This window comes from Zophobas morio, unplaced genomic scaffold, assembly GCF_036711695.1.
Source record: "Zophobas morio isolate AGI-343-1 ecotype UQ-CSIRO unplaced genomic scaffold, CSIRO_AGI_Zmor_V1 ptg000007l, whole genome shotgun sequence".
Taxonomy (NCBI): domain Eukaryota; kingdom Metazoa; phylum Arthropoda; class Insecta; order Coleoptera; family Tenebrionidae; genus Zophobas; species Zophobas morio.
Window position 1 is genome coordinate 11,496,362 of NW_026972112.1, and position 17,593 is coordinate 11,513,954.

The window sequence follows — 17,593 nt, forward strand, 5'->3', positions numbered from 1 at the left end:
ACGATTTTAAACTTACAACAAAATGACAGCAGGGAAATTACGAAAAACCCTATATTACTAATTTAGGGACTTTTAAGAATTGACAGTTATGTAGAATTTCATGGACACTGCAATACCATCATTTTATGGTGGTATGAATCACGCAATAAGTAATTCCTATTTGCTGCATCAAAATAAGCATCTTACTGTATAATCATCAAGCTTTTGTTTGGTTAAAATGTCCCTTAAAGAGCACTGCATTGTTTAAAATTCGCATTGGATCTTTTGATTCGCCGTGGTGGCAATTCTGAAATCACTAGTGTCGTCACAGAAGTGTCATCTCGAGGTCCTTTTTGCGAGAGGTCTTGCGTTCGGCGGTATGCAGTGTGCGAAAATCATTAAAGAGCCTCATAATTTAGTTGACTGACGAAGGGACAAAGTGTTTTTCATACACTCGTATTTGCAAAAACTCAAAATTCCGCCAAAAAGATTTCGCCAACCCAGAGGGTGGCTTCCGAAGGTGAGTGACATTCGATATCGACCCTCTACATTATTTTTTTTTATAATTTGTGTTAAACGTTGTTGTTGCTTCTTCGCTATTCTTTTGGCTAATTTTGGGTGTATTCGACGTCAACCTTGAATCTTGATGTGGGTTCTCAAACATTTCCACTGTTGTTTCATGGAGCAGGAATTTTACAGTGGAATCACCTATGAAATGAAGTTATAGTTAATTTAATAGATAAACGAGAAATACGTCTCATGCTATTGCATTCTTATACATTGTTCGTTTCGCTACGTGAAATCGTTTATTATAAACTATTTAAAAATTTCATGAAAAAACACGCATTAAAGTTAGTGGCTTAGCTATCGTTAGTGTTAATTGTTGTAAATGGCATTTGAGAATAGTTTCATGTGTTATGATTGTTATCGGCATAATTTATTGGTCATTAAATGATCGTTACTGTTCATGAGAAAATAATGTGTTATCATTAGGTGCCGTTTTATAATTTGGGTTTCAATGCCCTTCTATTTGACCAAGGAACAGCTTTTTAAAAATGTAGCGGATTGTTTCAAATTTTATACAGATGGCGAATCAAAAAATTACGCAATGTTACGTCTTACATTATAGAAGTCAGTATAAGTTATGTACTAATTGCGCCTCCTATCATAGTTTTGGCAGTCACATATTATAGTTTCGAAAAATTGAAAATAAGATAAGGATATTTTATTGTCAAGGTGCTTACGTACATATTTGCTCTTTGATCAGCGAAGTAAAGGACACTCAGACACTGAGATTTCTGACATCTCTATATTGGAGAATATGGATTACAAAAATAGGTCACTTTATGGCGTGTGAATTACGAGTTTATTAAAGTTGTTGTTGCTTATATATTCTTTATTTTTCTTACTTTTAGCACTGTTTGTGACAACAGTTGACTGTCAATAATGAGCAACAATAACTTCATATACCTTGTAACCCTTGTGTGGAATGTAATTTAAAGTGTTAATTACAAACGAGTAAATTTGTGGATATGTCTTGTTGCCTCGAGCTTCTAACATACGTTTGTGTGATGGTAAAATCTAGTTAAAATGATATCCGACAAAATCACGACCTTATGATTAACATACCGACGGTTTTCTGATGATATTTTTTCTGTTTTGAATGAATAAACAACTTTTGCTGTTTGTTCTTCGGGGTGAAAGATGTGATTGTGAAGCATTGAAGTGTATATTAAAAAAATGAAATATTTTTGGAAATTATTTCTCATCAGAATTGCATGTTACATAATGCTGCTAAAAATACCGAGTGATAAATTGAATTTAATTTAATATGTAAAGTTTGTAAGTTTGGAAAATAAAACTTTCCTTTAAAAGGTTGCTGTAAAATAGTTAGGCAGGAAATGTTCCCAATTCACATGCAAAAGTTCCGTCTAGCAAAATCAAATTGTCATAGCATTACTACTAATGCCTTACTTGTGTATGTATCTATATATACTTACTTGCATTTTTATGTTCCAAATATTTTAATTATACCCTTCTGGTTTTTTATGTACATATATACCTATATCTATTTTAAAGCAGTCGAACAAAAAGAACTTTTCGGGCTTATTAAATCAACAAAACATACACAACAGACTTTTCTTTTAGGCAAAAAATGGGCAAAACTAAGGTGCTTCCACAAAAATTGACAAAAGGGAATGATAGTTTTTTCGTCGGAACAACTAAAAAACTAGATCCAAGTTCAAGCTCTAGTTCCGGATCGCAGGGCTTTTTTACTACGTCCGTGTCGAGTAAACCTGACACCGATCACAAATTTAGCGAAAAAAAAAAGTTTGATAAGAATAAGTGGCGTGTTCAAAAGTACAGCTTGAAGAACAAAGTGGAAAAATGGCAGAATAAAAGGACACAACATATTCGCCACGAATATATGAAGAAACAGAGAAGTAAGAATAAGCCGATAACATTTGATGTACAGAAGATATACGAAGAAGAGGAACGAAGAGAGAAAGAGGATGATCAAGTAGACACAAACGATGCAGAGAATAAGGATAATTCGGGGGAATTTAGTGAACATTCTGGGAAAAGGAGAAATCGTAAACGGAAAACAAGTTTAGAAAGCAGACAAGAAAACGAACAATCGAAAGAAGAATTTCTTAGGATGAAAGCAGAAAAAGAAAAGGCCACTAAAGAATATTGGAAAAAAAAGCTGGAAAAACAAAAGAAGATGAACAAGAAAACGAAGAGGGGTCAGCCTGTCATGAAAGGACGAATGGAGCTGTTATTAGAAAAAATTCAAGAGGACTTGAATTCGTAACCTGCTATTTGTAATTTTAAATTTGTAATGATTCGAAAACGATTACTTTTTGGCCACACAACTTTGAACATTTGCAATAAATTAATAATAATAAATAGTCTATTTTTGAGTTTTTTTTTAATTAACTAGTAATGAACAATCCACTAATTCACTTAACGACTATAAAGATCTTTGATTCATAATAAATTTGCCAATGTCTAGTCATGTTTACACCAGTTTTTAAAAGTTATCTCTAATGAAATAATTTGGTATAATGAACTCTGAATAATTAATCGTTATTGGAACATTATAATCAAACTATCTAGTTACTACTGTATTTTTTTCGTGTACTAATTGGTTATACGAATACGATAAATCACAAAATTGTTTACTTTAAGCGAGGAACAAAGCATTCACGAACTCGACAAATGACTCGCCGTCTTGATAAGCAGTTGAGTGATTTTGTTAAAACTGAAATTGACAAAAAATTAAAAAAAAAAATAACATACCCGTTACCCACAATCCGTATACATATTTTTTATCTATCGTGTCTTAAAATGTTTGTAGTTCTTTTATTTTATTATTGTCTTTGAGAATCAATAGCGACTCCATGCCCACATAATGTTCATCTGATACGCGTTATCAGTATTCCAGGTTGAAGATCACTGAGAATTCATTGGCCGATAATAGCCGAATAGGAGGGGAGGACTATTTAACTTGCGACAAGCATTTTGTCCATCATTTTCCTCGAAACGTGTACTTGTATGTGTTTTTATTCCGAGTCAAATTGACTCTCTCTTGGTTACAAAAAACTCTTTCATGTGCTTATGTAAACTCTGTGTAAACTTCGGCCCCCTTTACAAGGTAACATTACACTTTTTTTCTTTTATTAAAATCAGCATTTTCTGCACGTGACGTCATACTGGCGTCATTTTTATATTTGCGACTTTGTAATTAAGTCATGTGTTTTTTTGTTAAGATTTAGTTTAAACTAGTTAATTTGGAATAGATCAAGGTCAATGGACCCGAAAATTAAGATAGTTTCCATTTTTTATCAAAAGATTTTATTTTCTGAAAAAGAGAGATAATGAGGTCTGCAGCGTTGGCAATATGTGTAGGATATGATATACATTAAATTTAAAATGTTCTTTCAGTCTTGGAAAGGAATAATTTGCGTGTCACATGTCTGTACCTATTTTATTCTTTTTTTATTTATGAATCAAATTAAAAAGATGAGAGGTTTTCAGTTGCTTTGTCATATCGACATATTAATGTGTTCTTTATTTTTTCAGGGTTGCATTGTGGACGAAGCTTCCCCGGCTACTAACAGTGCGTTTCTCCCATACAATTGGAGAATCTTCCTGAACGGAGAACCTCCCTGGAATTATTAATTTCCTTAAAACTTAAGTAGCACCCGCCCACTCTTATAACACATCCTGTGCAAATCTGAGCACAGGTTGCCTCGTAAGTCGAATCTTATTTGTAATTGCCAATATTTACACATTTTTTACAGCTTGCTTATTGCAATATAAGCTTTTATACGAATTTTATAATTTCGTCTTTATAACGCCGTTGAATCAATTAAGAATTAAATAAAAATGAAATTCATCACTAGTGACAAACGTGTTCATATTTTGGACGCCCATTCCAATGTTTGGTCTGTTATCATGGACATTGCCGATTCCGGAGTTCAGGAAGAGGCCTTCTACGTTTGTGATCTCGGGGACATCGTTAGGAAGCACAAAACGTGGAAATCGTTCATGCCGAGAGTGCAGCCTTTCTATGGTAAGATCTGGTTTTCAGACGAAGGATGCGTTAATTGATTTATATTATATATTTATAGCTGTCAAGTGTAACGACAGCCTTGCTGTTCTGGAAGTCCTGACCGCTCTCGGCACCGGGTTCGACTGTGCTTCCAAAGCAGAAATCAACAAGGTCCTAGCGTTGGGCGTAAACCCTAATCGCATAATATTCGCAAATCCAGCTAAGCCATCTAGCCACATCCGTTACGCATGTGCAACGGGTGTTTCAACCATGACGTTCGACAACGAAACCGAGCTGCACAAGGTGAAAAACCTCTACCCTGACGCCGATCTGGTCATCAGAATTAGATGCGACGCTGCTGACGCACAGTGCCCTCTCGGGATGAAGTTCGGTTGCGACCCGGTCACCGAAGCGCCTCGCTTGCTCGAGAAGGCTAGAGAACTCGGTTTGAACGTCATCGGTGTTAGCTTCCACGTCGGCTCCGGATGTCGGGAGCCAGCGGTGTTCGAGAAGGCCATCGCTGCAGCGAGGGTCGTCTTCAACGTGGGTTTAGAACTTGGCTACACTTTCGATTTGCTGGACATCGGAGGCGGCTTTCCTGGAGATCGTGGAACGTCGATCGATGAGGTAGAAACATCGTGATTGTTAATTGATAAAGGTGACTAATTCATCTTTTCCAGATCGCCGAAATCGTAAATTCTGCTCTCGACACCTACTTCCCTTCGCCGTCCGTGCGCGTCATCGCCGAACCCGGTCGCTTCTACGTGAGTTCCGCCTACACCCTCACCTGTAACATCCATTCCGTTCGCGACGTCATCGGCGACGATGAAACCACCCGCCACAAGATGTACTACATCAACGACGGCGTCTACGGTAGTTTTAATTGTATACTGTACGACCACCAGCGCGTCGTGCCGCAGCCGCTACACGAGCTGCCGGCCACTAAGTACTACTCGAGCAGCATCTGGGGGCCGACATGCGACGGTCTGGATCAGGTCGTCGAAGAAGTCTTACTTCCGGAGATGCAAATCGGCGACTGGATCGTCTTCGAGAACATGGGGGCGTACACTTTGCCAGTGGCAAGCCCGTTCAACGGGTTTCCCGTCGCTAAAGTGCACGTCGTCGCCGACGAGAATATCTGGCTACTGCTGAAGGACATCTTGCCGCTGACTGAGGAGCACTTCGTCATGAATAGGGCTCCCACCAATTTGAAACTGGGGTTCGAAGACGTCGAAAGGGTGGCCGTCAGTAAATTGCCGATTAGGATGCACGTACCTGGGGCTAATTCCGAGCACGTTCTTGAATACGTAGGGTTTTTGCAAGATGGTAACTGACTTGGTTGAAGAAAAATTGTAACGAGTCACTTGAGTGACAAATTTTATCTTATTTTTTTAAGTACAACTGAAATTTTCCATTATTCAAGAGACCAACTTTTTTAGCGTTACTTTTTGCATTTTTGAAAACCGTATTGGTAGAGTTTATTGATGTTATAAAGATTATATTGTAAAAGGGTTCTTTAACGGCGAAATTTTCGATTCACTATTATTCGCATTGGTAATATTGGTGAATGGAAAATTTTATTGTGTAAGCAAGGGGGCAACTAATGCTTATTCGTTTCGGGTTAATAGCAGTCTAGTATTTTTCACTTGACGTTGATTGGAAATCTACTAGGGTGCACTTTGTTCATTACTGTGCTTTGTAGGAATAGAAATAAAATTTACAGCAAAATAAGTGGTTTTGTTTTTTCTGAAGCCTCGTTTTTAAGTTGGTGAAAATTAGTTTATATTCTTTCTTCCCAAAAGTTTGAGGTTATCGCAAAATTTTGTCCAGTGAATCTCACTGTTATTAGAAGTTCAACATGGTAAGTCATTAGAATCTGACAACGGACTGTCAGTCAGTAGCGTAACACGCACACTTCAAAAGGGGGTAGTTTTTTAATCGAAAACAATAACAAAGGGAACAAACTTAAGTCAACTGGCCAACGCGCTAGCATGAATGCTAATGAACCTATTAGGCACTTATCTAAACATGTACCCTTACGCAAATAGAAAAGTTCACTATGAGATGACAGACGCCTCTGAGGGTGTGTCCATCCCTTAAATTTGACGTTATCTTTTGTGGCTCAATGGGGTTTTTCTTGAGAAGTAAGATAAGTTCTGCGTTAACAACTTTACAGGTATTTTTTGTGCAGTAAAACAAATGTACGTTTTATTTCGCTGCGATTCATTTACAAAAATAATATTAAAATTACAAGGGTGTTAATTTAATCGGAATAATCATCACAGTCGTCATTGTTTTCGTCGTAATCAGGGTCCTCCTCTTGTTCCTCTATCTTGGACATCTTGACTTCCTGGCTGGCCGATTTTTGATGGAAAACAAAGGAAATGTATTTCGAAACGTCCCAAATTTGCTTAAGAACCTACAAAGTATCATTAAACAAACGAACCATCTATAAATTCATTCGTTATACCATATCGGCCAATCCCTTTTTGTCCCAACAGTGGTACCAATTTGCCAAGTCTGAAGTACAGTCAGCTTCTTCTGGCGGATTTTTTATTTGAATTTTATTCAAACAGCGTTTGCATCTTAATCTTTGATGAGTATCGGAATCCGTTTCTTCTAACTTGAATAAATCCCTTAATTCGGCAGCACTAAAATGCCGAGCCGTTTCTTCATTATTATCAACAACCGTGGAACTGAGTGCCTTTTTGTGAGCCTGTCTTTGGAATATCTTCTCTTCAATGGTACCAGCCTGCGCACAAAGAAAAGAAAAAGTGGAAAAAAATGTGAGTGCTTGACAATAATTAGGATATCACTTTTTTGATGAAGTTCAAGTTTTGGGGAAATTGACCAAAGTTAAGATAATTAACAACGGATGCATAATTTTTGGACCGTTTTACAAAAAAAGTTACCTAAAAATTTATAGGACACAATAAAATTTAGTAAATTATTGTTATGAAATAAACTGAAGCAAATTTCCACAAGTTTCGTTTTTTTAATAAACGTTCTGAAAAATTGTATATATTTTTTGATTTCGAGATGATTTTTCTTGCAATGGGACTTTGACCTACCGTTAAAAATCTGTATACGTAACAGGGTTTCTGTTGACCATCTCTCCAAACTCTCGCCATCGCTTGATCGTCATTGGCTGGATTCCAGTCCGGATCAAACATGATTAACCTATTAGCACCAATCAAGTTCAAACCGCATCCGCCAGCTTTTGAACTCAACATAAATATAAACTCTCTCGAATCGGGACTGTTGAAATTAGCCACTACTTTGGCTCTCTTCTTTATACTCATTGTACCATCAAGACGAACATACATATACCCGCGTTTCCTACACAATTTCTCGAATAAATCGAGTGTTTGAGTATAATTAGAAACCAAGACGATTTTATCGTCGTAGTTGGTTTTCAAATTTGCCAAAAAACAATCGAGAAGCATAAGTTTGCCGGATAGTTCTGGCATGACGTCTTTGTCGTTATAACCTGCGGGCAAAAGCTGGAGGGAATTTTCGAAGCCTTCGCTCTCTTCTTTGATCTTGTCCCAGACCAAGTCGGGATGATTGCACAACTTCTTCAGGGTGGTAATGCTAGCTAGACTGCTTAGCGACGCTTTAACTTCAACGTTATCGCAGACGGTTTTTCGGACACTCTCTGAGTTTATGTAGTTTAAGTATAACTGCCTCTGTAAGGGAGTCAGCTGACAAACCACGATCATCTCGAACTTGACGGGCAGATATTTCGTGAGCAGACTAGAGGTTCGTCTGATTAGACATCTGTTGACTAAATTCGAAAGTTCCTGTAAGCAATCGAGAGCCCGCTTTCTTTCCAAATCGGTGGCTGTGGAATCTTGACCTCTCAATATGTGATTTTCGAATTTTCTTTTGAACTCGTGAGCACTTCCCAACAAACCTTCAGCAAATCATAACGTCATTCACAACTATAACATCTGATTCTGTTGTGCAGAGCGCCAAACCTTGGGGTAGTACCACTGAGATATTCAAGACAATCATCTAACTTGCAAAAGACAGGTAAATTAAAAAAAATAAGAGTCTATGATTAGAAGTTGATAGTCTCAGTATCTCAATAGTACTTCAGACTATTTTTTCAACACTCTAGTTGTCCTTAAACTGAGCTTTTACTACATACTGAAATCTCAACTACTTATCTCTTGAAGTAAGTTATTCTTTATAAGCATAATTACGGAATTTACTTACTAAAGTGAAAATAAAAAAAAAGAAAAGCAGCGGCCACTGACCTTCATTAACAAAATGTATCAAACTGAAATATTCAAGCAGATCATTTTGTATAGGTGTCCCACTGAGCAACACCCGGCGTTTTGCTCTTAATCCCATCAAAGCTCTGTATGTTTGATTTTCACAGTTTTTCAGACGGTGGCCTTCGTCGCATAACACCAGGCCGATTTCGCCAGCATGCAATATGTCCGCGTGCATTCGAAATGTTTCATATGAAATGATTAAAACAGGAATGGCAGTACGTCCCTGTCCTTGCATAAATTGGGTTAGTTTCTTTTTTGCGTCAGGACCGCCATCCATTATTAATGAGTTTAAACGACCCTTGAGCCATTTATCTATTTCATTGCTCCAGTTACGAACCAACGAGCTGGGGCACACAATTATTCCTTTGTCAATTGTTGGCTTACATTCTGGACCCTGACGTACTAAGGTCCATAGTAGTGTGATGCATTGGAGAGTTTTACCCAAACCCATTTCATCTGCCATTATACAACCATAAGAATCGGGGATTTGTACACCAGTCACACAGTTGTACATGAATTTGACGCCCTAACAAACAACAGCTATTAGTTATTACTTGAGCTTTTCTTTATCGTACACTTATTTAAATGAACAATGATTTTATATTACCTCCCTCTGATGAGGCCTTAAGATGTTGCTCAAAGTAGGATCGACAACAACATGAACTAAAGCAGGGCCATCGCCTTTCATTTTTTCATGTTCCGAAATCTCTGGAGGTGAATATAACACTAAAGCATTTGGTGTATTGGGGTCATAAAGAGCTCTTCTAACTTTAGTTCTTCTTATTCCTAGATTCCTTGTTGAATTACAACCTTCATAATTTGGTAGCGGACATTTGAATGGTTGTGATAACTTTTTAATAATTTGCTCCTAAACACATCATTTCAGAGGTGATGCCTTTATTCAGAACTGAATACGTACGTGATCTGTTATGTAGACTGTGTTAATTTCAATCAGAGGTTTTCGTACTTTTGATGTTTTCTCTGTTGAATGATCACGAGTGCGTTTTGTACAAGTGATAAATATTGAACTGTTGTGTTGCGTAGGCTCCTGCCTTTTTATTTTTTGACTTGGTGCAAAACTTCGTCTCTACAACCACTTTTATTAAATTAAATTAATAATATTATGATATTTTTACCATTATTGATTCTTCTAAATTATGGAGATTACGAAGAATTGTTTATTACACAGAAAACTAATAGTTAAGAAAATGGTTAAGAAAGTTATTAAAATCGAAGTGAGGTTAGCAATGGTTAGCAACAGGTTAACTCAAAAAAAATAGCCTCCTAAAATTTTAAAATGACATTTTAAATCCGCCAATACCGCCTGGTTCCACATTCCACAAAACAGTCATGCCAATCACAGAACAGTAACTTTTTACCAACTTCCAGATTCTATGCACAGAACATAAGAAAACCGGAATAACCTCCCTGACACAGAACCATAGAACATCATATTATGCACAGTATCGTTGGTACATTGGTACAGCGTGGTACAGCCACAGTATATGTACAGCCGTCACAGTATACTGTGTCAAAACACTACAACCAGATTTTTGTGAACCAAAACAATGATGTTTTGTCAATGTCGGATTGTATCCCCGGGACACCGGGAAATTTCCCGGTGGGCATTGAAACAATCTATTTTTTTAAACAATTAGTTACATTTTTCACATACCCACAATACTCAAGGCCCCGGATGTTACAATTACAAATGCAATAAATATTCCTAAAAATATAACGGACGGATAAAAATGATAGATGTAAAATATTAAATAAGAGCACAGTAGATATAAGAGCATCTTTTTACTTTCACAGCGTAAACTTAACACGAAACAATAGGGCTCCTGTTTCCGTCTGTCTGTCTGCCGTCTGTCCAGATTTTTATTAAAAAGATAACTTCCGGAGCTACTGAACCAGTTGTCAAATTTGATATCTGTGTTACGATGTTACGAATATCGTATAGATGGTAAAACGCTAATCAAAATCGTCTCTACCAACAATTTCAATAAATTGTTTAAACAATATTTACTATTATAAATGTTGTTTAAATTATATAAAATAAGATGTGGTTGATGAACCCCAGTTGAGTTTTTATCTTAGACATATAGATTTTTTCTCCAAAAAATCAAAATTGCAACATCTTGCAATTTAACTTTTTTTTTTTTTTTTTTTTTATTTGTACATTTGGTCGCATCGACAGCTAGGTCATTAGCAACCTTACATGGTAGGGAAAACACACTTAGTAAAAAGAAAAACCCTTCTATATGCATTCAAACAGCTTAATATGTTTAAGGAACAGAAGGATGTTGACCACGTTCGGGATGGTACTTCCTAGCGCTTCGGCGAGGTTGGGTGATATTTGGAAATGGTTGCGTTGGGTTTGCCAGTGGGGACAATCGCAGATGAGATGCTGGACAGTTTGACGGCATCCGCATTGCTGGCAAGTAGCTGGGGAGGTGCGGTTGAGCAGGTATCCATGGGTGAGCCGAGTGTGTCCTAATCGCAACCGCGTTAAAACGACTTGATCACGACGATCTGGCGGAAGTGGAAGTATACAGTTAACTTCTGGCTTAATCTGCTGCAATGCTGTAGGCGTAGAGGTCCAGTCTGTTTGCCACTTTTGAATGATAGCCTGTTTAAATAAACTTTTGGCGTCAGGTGCTGGGACTAACAAAATTTCTGCGGCAGATTCCGATTCGACTGCTTCTTTAGCAGCCCTGTCAGCTTCTTCGTTTCCCGATATGCCAGTGTGAGATGGAACAAAGATGAAACGGACGGTTTTGCCGCTATTGGAGAGCATGGTCCACACTTCAAAAATTTGCATGATCAACGGATTGGTTGAATAAATATTTCGCAGTGCGCTTAGACTGGCTAAAGAGTCGGTACAAATGCAGTATTTAGAGGCGCTCATCGTGGTGATAATCTTGCAGGCTTGGAGGAGAGCGTAGAGTTCGCCCGTGAACACACTAGCTGGAGATGGTAGCCGTAATAGTCGGCGTACGGAAGGCCCAACGACGGCTGAACCGACGACGCCTGTGACTGATTTCGAAGCGTCCGTGTATAGAAAAGTCGAATCTGAGCAGGTTGCTTGTAAGGTATGAAATTCTGTCTGGATCACTGAAGCGGGTGTATTAGTTTTGGTGAACTGGAGGAGAGTGGTGTCTGGTCGAAGAGATGGAATTAGCCAGGGCGGGGGTGTAGCGAACTCGTATGGAAGAATAGCGGGGAAGGACGGTATTCCGAGAGTTACCAGATCTTGTTGAAGGCGAATTGAGATGGGTGGGATTAGGTGTCGTTTGCGATCAAATAGTATAGTCAGGCGATCGGTAAATACATGCTGGAGGACAGGATTGCTGGGATTTCTAGAGGTATTAGCTGCGAAGGATAACTGAAGGTACTTGAAACGGAAAAGAAGAGGCGGTTCCTTTGCTATGCTATAGAGGCTGATAACTGGGCTTGTGCGGAAGGCCCCAAGGGCTATTCGTAATGCAGAATTCTGAAGAGTGATTAGAGGTGTAAGGAGCCTGGGACGGCATGCTGAGTAGGCCACTGCTCCATAATCAAGTTTGGGTCGTAGTAATATTCTGTAGATACGAAGGAGGATTTGGGTGTCGGCTCCCCAAATAGGATGAGAGAGGACTTTCAGAAGGTCTACAATTTTTAGACAGGTAGCCTTTAAGTGATCTATATGCGGTTTCCATGAGAGGTGCTGATCAAAAACCACTCCTAGGAACTTGGCTTGAGGAACATAGTCAAGATTTATTCCCTGAAGCTGGAGGGGTGGAGGTAATTGCCCGCTTTTCTGCGAGAAACAGATACATTTCGTTTTTTCGGCTGAGAATCGAACTCCGTTATTTTCGGACCAGGCCTGGACAGTGTGTATGGCTCTTTGGAGTAGACTGGTTATTGATTGGAGTTCCTTTCCTTTTATGTAGAGGATGAGATCGTCAGCAAAGAGGCCACCTTTTACAGGGTGGTTTACATCCTTGAGAATATCATTGATTGCTATGAGAAAGAGAGTCACACTAAGGACGGAGCCCTGAGGGATGCCGTTTTGTAAGTTCTTTTTTCTCGATAACGTGTTGTTTACCCTTACTGAAAAAGTACGGTTGTGTAAGAAGTTAAAAACAAAAAAATAAATGTTTCCAGTGAGTTCCCATCGAAGAAGTTGGTCTAAGATTTTATGCCGCCAAGTCATATCATAGGCTTTTTCAATGTCAAAAAAAACAGCCAGAACTTTGTGTCTATTAGCGAAAGCTTCGCGAATTTCAGATTCGAGATTAATAATGTTGTCGGCTGTGGAACGAAGCTTTCTAAAGCCACTTTGATGGATGTTTAAAAGATGTTCCTTTTCTAGATACCATACAAGTCTCCGGTTTATCATTTTCTCCATGAGTTTACACATTGTGCAAGTAAGAGAAATGGGCCGGTATGAGTTAACATCGAATTTAGGTTTGTTGGGTTTTAAGATTGGAATAATAATAGCTTCTGACCAGAGCTCAGGAAAGGAATGGCCAGTCCAGATGTCGTTGTAAAGATTTAGGAGGATAACTTTTCCGGTGCAAGGAAGATTTTGGAGAAAGATGAAAGGTATGTCATCTGGACCTGCAGCAGAATTGGGACAAGCTTGAAGTGCATTCTCTAGTTCTTCCAGGGAAAAAATATTGTTGAGTGGGTGGACTGAATCGATTTGGGGGGGCGCAAAAGACGATTCCACTTGGTTTTTGTGGGATAAAAAGGCGGGGGTGCAGTTTGCATTGCTTGAGGCCGTCTCGAATTTTTGTGCAAGAAGATTTGCTATGCCTTGATTGTCATCAATAACAGAACCGTGAGAAATTATCTGCGCAGGACCCGGTTGATAAGTATTACCCTTAATACGTTTAATTCTGTCCCATACTACCTTGGTAGGAGTATTGCTGTGAAGGGTGGAAACAAAGCTCATTTAACTTTGAATACTTGCAAAACCGAATACTCTGAAATTTTTAAGGTTATCGTAAGCGTGGTAAATCGTTAACCTTTTTTTTTTCGTTTATGCCCCTCTAAAATTATAATGACATAATTTTACAGTTTTGCCGAATAAATGTTCTTTAATTTATAGTTATTCATCAAATTGTGATAACTCAAACATCTCGCCTTAAATTGACATGTGAAAAAAATTTTAAGGAGGCATCCGGGTCGCTATAAGAGTGTGGCGATCACGGCGATCGAACTATATCAATTTCATTCTAGAGCACAGCAAAATTACCCATAGATGGCGTTGTAGCACGAGCGGAGTTTGGGGCTCCTGGTTGTGGCTGTTCTCCCACCACGACGGTGATTCTACTCTATCGGCAAGCACATGCCGACCCTCTATCACGAAGAAACGTGCCGCGCGAGCAGGCCGTTATGGTCGCAAACTCGTGGAAATGAAAATCCCGCTCCCTTGACTTCTATTCAAGATCTGCGTCTTTTGTGCTGATGGCGCGACCGCCAGCTCGACTAGGAACCGCGCCCTCCGCTTTCGCCACGTGTTTCTGTGTTGTTTACCTCAATTCCATTGAAATGTTCAGTTTCTATGACTCTGATATTAAACTACAACCGAACAAGTGTTAAAGTTTCAAAAGAGCAATAAACAACATTTAAATTCGCCATACACTATCGTGAAATTTTAAACAGCAAATAATTTTTATCTGAGATTAAGATTGGACAGCAGACAATTTATGATGGAAGTATTAATCAACAAAATATTTAAGTGGTGGAAAAAATTAGCGAAGATTTATAAAAACAAAAAAAGATGGTGTGAAGTAAAACTTGTGCAGACAAAAAAAAATACGTGATGGTAGGAACCGCAGAGCATGTAAATTTACGTTCAATTTAAATTATACAACAAAGAAAATCACTGAGGCTAAAATTGGCAGATAGAGAAAAGTAGGTGAGAAATTGTAAAGCTAACAAAATTACATGAGTTTAATATTTGCCACACTTTATCAAAGATTCAAACAAATAATTTACATGATGTTAAATTATTCCTTGGAACTGGTTATTTAAAACAATTAGCTTGAAGAGTTTATATCGTGTACTGTCCCCAGCTTATCCCAAACAAACACATGATAAATACATACAAAATGCATCCCTCGTCGCGAGAAATACATCTCGATGGTGATAACACTGCCTAAAGGGAGAAATTTTTAATCCCCCCGTCCCGCAGTTCGCGATATTATGAATTCTACTGCACTTTTCACGGTCCTCTTCCCAGAGTGGGACAACAGGGGCAATTCTGAATGAAACCTGTTAAAATTTAAAGGTTGTTAAAAATCAAGTTTTTTGTCGGATGTTTATATTAATTGGTATTCCGGATCCCGATAAATTAACACCATGTTAAAATTGACATATTTTTATCGGATCCGTTTAAATTTTCGGGTGACTTCGTTAATTTGGTTTAAACGAACTACCCAGTGTGTTTCGTGGCCTATTTTAGGTTCAAGATGCCTTGACTTTACTATCATAAATTCAAATTTTGTTGGAATTGAGCTTCTTAAACATAAAATCTGGTATAGATAAATTATAATATAAAATTAAGGAGCAGACGGAGACGTACCGAGACCAAGTGATACGTGTTCAACGGTGATCACAATTTGTGAGGTTAGGAGTGCAATTAGTGAATCAAAACATTCAAAACAAATCCAAGTTTATTCTGGATTCTTGGATAATTTATAATTTGGCATCAATTACTATATTTAACTACAGGAAGCCACTTATAAGAATATAAGAAATTAACTCCACGGTAAGTAAGTTTATACTCAAGTAAACTGAAGTAAAATGTGTTGGTTTTAGGTTATGAAATTTTATCATCCGATTTGATGTTCATATTGAACAACACATAATAGTTATGTATGTGTTCAGTTATATGATTGCTTTTCTGAAATTAGCTGAAAATGATACGTTTCCAAAAAAATCCAGTGTCTTGAGGGAGAAGTGTTACTTTTTATTAAAAATGCACCAAATGATAACTTTTTATTACTTGCATAAAGTTGCTTCAGTAATGAGTGCTTTTTGTGGTTTAATGCGGGAGGAACTGGCCAAGCTGCGCATCAACAACATTGAAGACAGATGATTTGTTTCAGTGGTCGAAATAGCAGACTGGTGCCTCGAAAAGCTTCACAATCATAAAAGAGGACCGTATAGGAGCGTCAAATTTAGTTAAGTAATTGACAATTGTATTTTTTACTTGAGAAATAATAATAGAAATTATTTTCGTTATGTTTTTATGTAGGTATGAAATGTTTGTAAATTGTTAATTAAAATAAATTATTTTCCAAATGTAGTTATGTTGTTATTTAATAACCATAAAAATTAACTTGCAATTTGCGGGCAATTATTATTTGGAGCATTTCGAGGGTGCTAATTGCTACCATTTCCAAGGTGTTATCGTTCAGTAATTGACAGGTGAAAAATAAATTAATCAACGGGCCTCACTTTTTTGCTGATGATTTATTAATAACTACTTACATTCTTTGTAAATTCTCTTCATAATTTACTATAAATAAATGCAAAATACCGTCCAGGTACGCCATTATTGTTTTTTTTGTTAATTAAAGGGTACTAGCGAGGGATCCTTTAAAACTGTCACTTTTAACGGATTCATTTAAACACCCTTGTTAAAATTTAACATCAATTTGATGTTTTAGAATAGTAAATTTTGATTTTGTCGGATGTTTAATTTTAAAGGGTGTTAAAATTAAACGGACTTCAAAATTAAACAGTACAGAATAGAGATTCATTTTTAACAACCTTTAAAATTTTAACAACCTTTAAATTTTAACAGGTTTCATTCAGAATTGCCCCTAACGTTAGGTTAATTTAACTGTCGTAAATGAACTATTAGTAATCTTGTGTGAGGAATTAGGAAGTGTTACAATGTAACACTTAAGTATACGCATCCAGAAACCTTATTTATAACTTGATAAACAAAGGATGAGTCCTGACACCGTGGTCCTAACTAAGTGAATCTCATAAATAAAATCTCCTTATCTGAACAAACTCATTGCTGTTAAATTATGTTAGAACCTGTAATGATTAAAATCCTAACATGAACTGTGAATTTACAAACAATAAATCAAATTTACACAACGTGTTGGCGTCGATTGAAAATTTACATATTTCCGCTTAAAAAAAAACCCGCAAGAATTAGTTACGTTTGTTGGGAAAACTGTGCCGTCGTCATCGGTACGATTAATTTTCGTTAAAAAATCAAAATTGTATTTTACAATTAAACTTTGAAATTGCAAAAGCGCCGAATGTACTGAAATACTGCAAGCGTTTTAAGGTTAGAGGAAAGATGATAAATTGTTAATGAAAATTTGTTCGATTAAGGCTTTCCCAACTTCTTACCCGAAACGTCCAGATTTTTGGAAAAAAAAACATTGTATAACGATATTTTATAATTTAACTTTGAAATTGCAAAAACCGAATGATGTGAAATCATGCAAATATTTTAAGATAGTTTGAAACATAGTAATCACTGGTAAATTTTTAATCAAAATTTGCTCTCCATCTTATATTTGTCGAATATAAAAACTGAGTATGAATTAATCAACCAACTTCAATTTTTTTAACCGCTGATGCTTGTAATCTGAACGTGCTAATAGTTGAATTCGGTCGAAGTATAAACATTAACAGTAGAAGTTAAGCATATACTGAGAAATTGAGAATGTCTATATTTTGTCTCGTTAGTTATCTGCTTTAAATATATTTCATATTTAAAGACGCAGGGGTTACGGGGATGTTAATTACG

General features: G+C 37.2%; 4 protein-coding genes and 1 long non-coding RNA gene across 6 annotated transcripts; 3 read left to right on the forward strand and 2 right to left on the reverse strand.

The window, feature by feature from the left end:
• The first annotated feature begins 286 nt into the window (after positions 1-286).
• On the forward strand, positions 287-6,268 carry LOC135124597 (ornithine decarboxylase 1-like). 2 transcript variants are annotated; one of them, XM_064049778.1, is made up of 5 exons: positions 287-499; positions 4,066-4,237; positions 4,287-4,558; positions 4,617-5,164; positions 5,218-6,268. In XM_064049778.1, exons 3-5 carry the CDS (start codon positions 4,372-4,374, stop codon positions 5,869-5,871), a joined length of 1,389 nt encoding a protein of 462 aa, XP_063905848.1. In that variant the 5' UTR covers positions 287-499; positions 4,066-4,237; positions 4,287-4,371; the 3' UTR covers positions 5,872-6,268. The 2 variants fall into 2 exon arrangements, with proteins under 2 accessions (XP_063905848.1, XP_063905849.1); XM_064049779.1 differs by lacking the exon at positions 287-499 and adding an exon at positions 3,505-3,637.
• LOC135123928 (thyroid transcription factor 1-associated protein 26) lies at positions 2,135-2,794 on the forward strand. Its single transcript, XM_064048787.1, has one exon. It carries the CDS (start codon positions 2,135-2,137, stop codon positions 2,792-2,794), a length of 660 nt encoding a protein of 219 aa, XP_063904857.1.
• Positions 6,269-6,743: 475 nt separating the features above from the next.
• LOC135124606 (DNA repair and recombination protein RAD54-like) lies at positions 6,744-10,196 on the reverse strand. The gene is made up of 7 exons (XM_064049797.1): positions 9,957-10,196; positions 9,740-9,907; positions 9,428-9,688; positions 8,800-9,346; positions 7,609-8,453; positions 7,008-7,289; positions 6,744-6,956 (listed from the first exon to the last, which is right to left on the reverse strand). Exons 1-7 carry the CDS (start codon positions 9,957-9,959, stop codon positions 6,801-6,803), a joined length of 2,262 nt encoding a protein of 753 aa, XP_063905867.1. The 5' UTR covers positions 9,960-10,196; the 3' UTR covers positions 6,744-6,800.
• Positions 10,197-10,274: 78 nt separating this feature from the next.
• On the reverse strand, positions 10,275-14,451 carry LOC135123929 (uncharacterized). Its single transcript, XM_064048788.1, has 5 exons — positions 14,399-14,451; positions 14,218-14,333; positions 14,066-14,169; positions 11,097-13,720; positions 10,275-10,458 (listed from the first exon to the last, which is right to left on the reverse strand). Exons 1-5 carry the CDS (start codon positions 14,449-14,451, stop codon positions 10,275-10,277), a joined length of 3,081 nt encoding a protein of 1,026 aa, XP_063904858.1.
• An 813-nt stretch (positions 14,452-15,264) lies between these two features.
• Positions 15,265-16,123, forward strand: LOC135124115 (uncharacterized). Its single transcript, XR_010279758.1, has 2 exons — positions 15,265-15,583; positions 15,634-16,123. It is a non-coding gene; the product is annotated as an uncharacterized LOC135124115 (long non-coding RNA).
• The last annotated feature ends 1,470 nt before the right edge of the window (positions 16,124-17,593 follow it).

Excerpts from the sequence above, each read along its gene's own strand:
- LOC135124597 (XM_064049778.1), top strand. The coding sequence starts at position 4,372 with ATGAAATTCATCACTAGTGACAAACGTGTTCATATTTTGGACGCCCAT. Across the intron at positions 4,559-4,616 it reads GAGAGTGCAGCCTTTCTATG|CTGTCAAGTGTAACGACAGC; the intron begins GTAAGATCTGGT and ends ATATATTTATAG. Across the intron at positions 5,165-5,217 it reads GTGGAACGTCGATCGATGAG|ATCGCCGAAATCGTAAATTC; the intron begins GTAGAAACATCG and ends CATCTTTTCCAG.
- LOC135123928 (XM_064048787.1), top strand. The coding sequence starts at position 2,135 with ATGGGCAAAACTAAGGTGCTTCCACAAAAATTGACAAAAGGGAATGAT.
- LOC135123929 (XM_064048788.1), bottom strand. The coding sequence starts at position 14,451 with ATGGCGAATTTAAATGTTGTTTATTGCTCTTTTGAAACTTTAACACTT. Across the intron at positions 14,334-14,398 it reads GAAACTTTAACACTTGTTCG|AAACACGTGGCGAAAGCGGA; the intron begins GTTGTAGTTTAA and ends TAAACAACACAG. Across the intron at positions 14,170-14,217 it reads CGGGATTTTCATTTCCACGA|AGGGTCGGCATGTGCTTGCC; the intron begins GTTTGCGACCAT and ends TCTTCGTGATAG.
- LOC135124606 (XM_064049797.1), bottom strand. Across the intron at positions 8,454-8,799 it reads GATACATTTTGTTAATGAAG|GTTTGTTGGGAAGTGCTCAC; the intron begins GTCAGTGGCCGC and ends GATTTGCTGAAG. Across the intron at positions 7,290-7,608 it reads ACGTATACAGATTTTTAACG|GCTGGTACCATTGAAGAGAA; the intron begins GTAGGTCAAAGT and ends CTTTGTGCGCAG.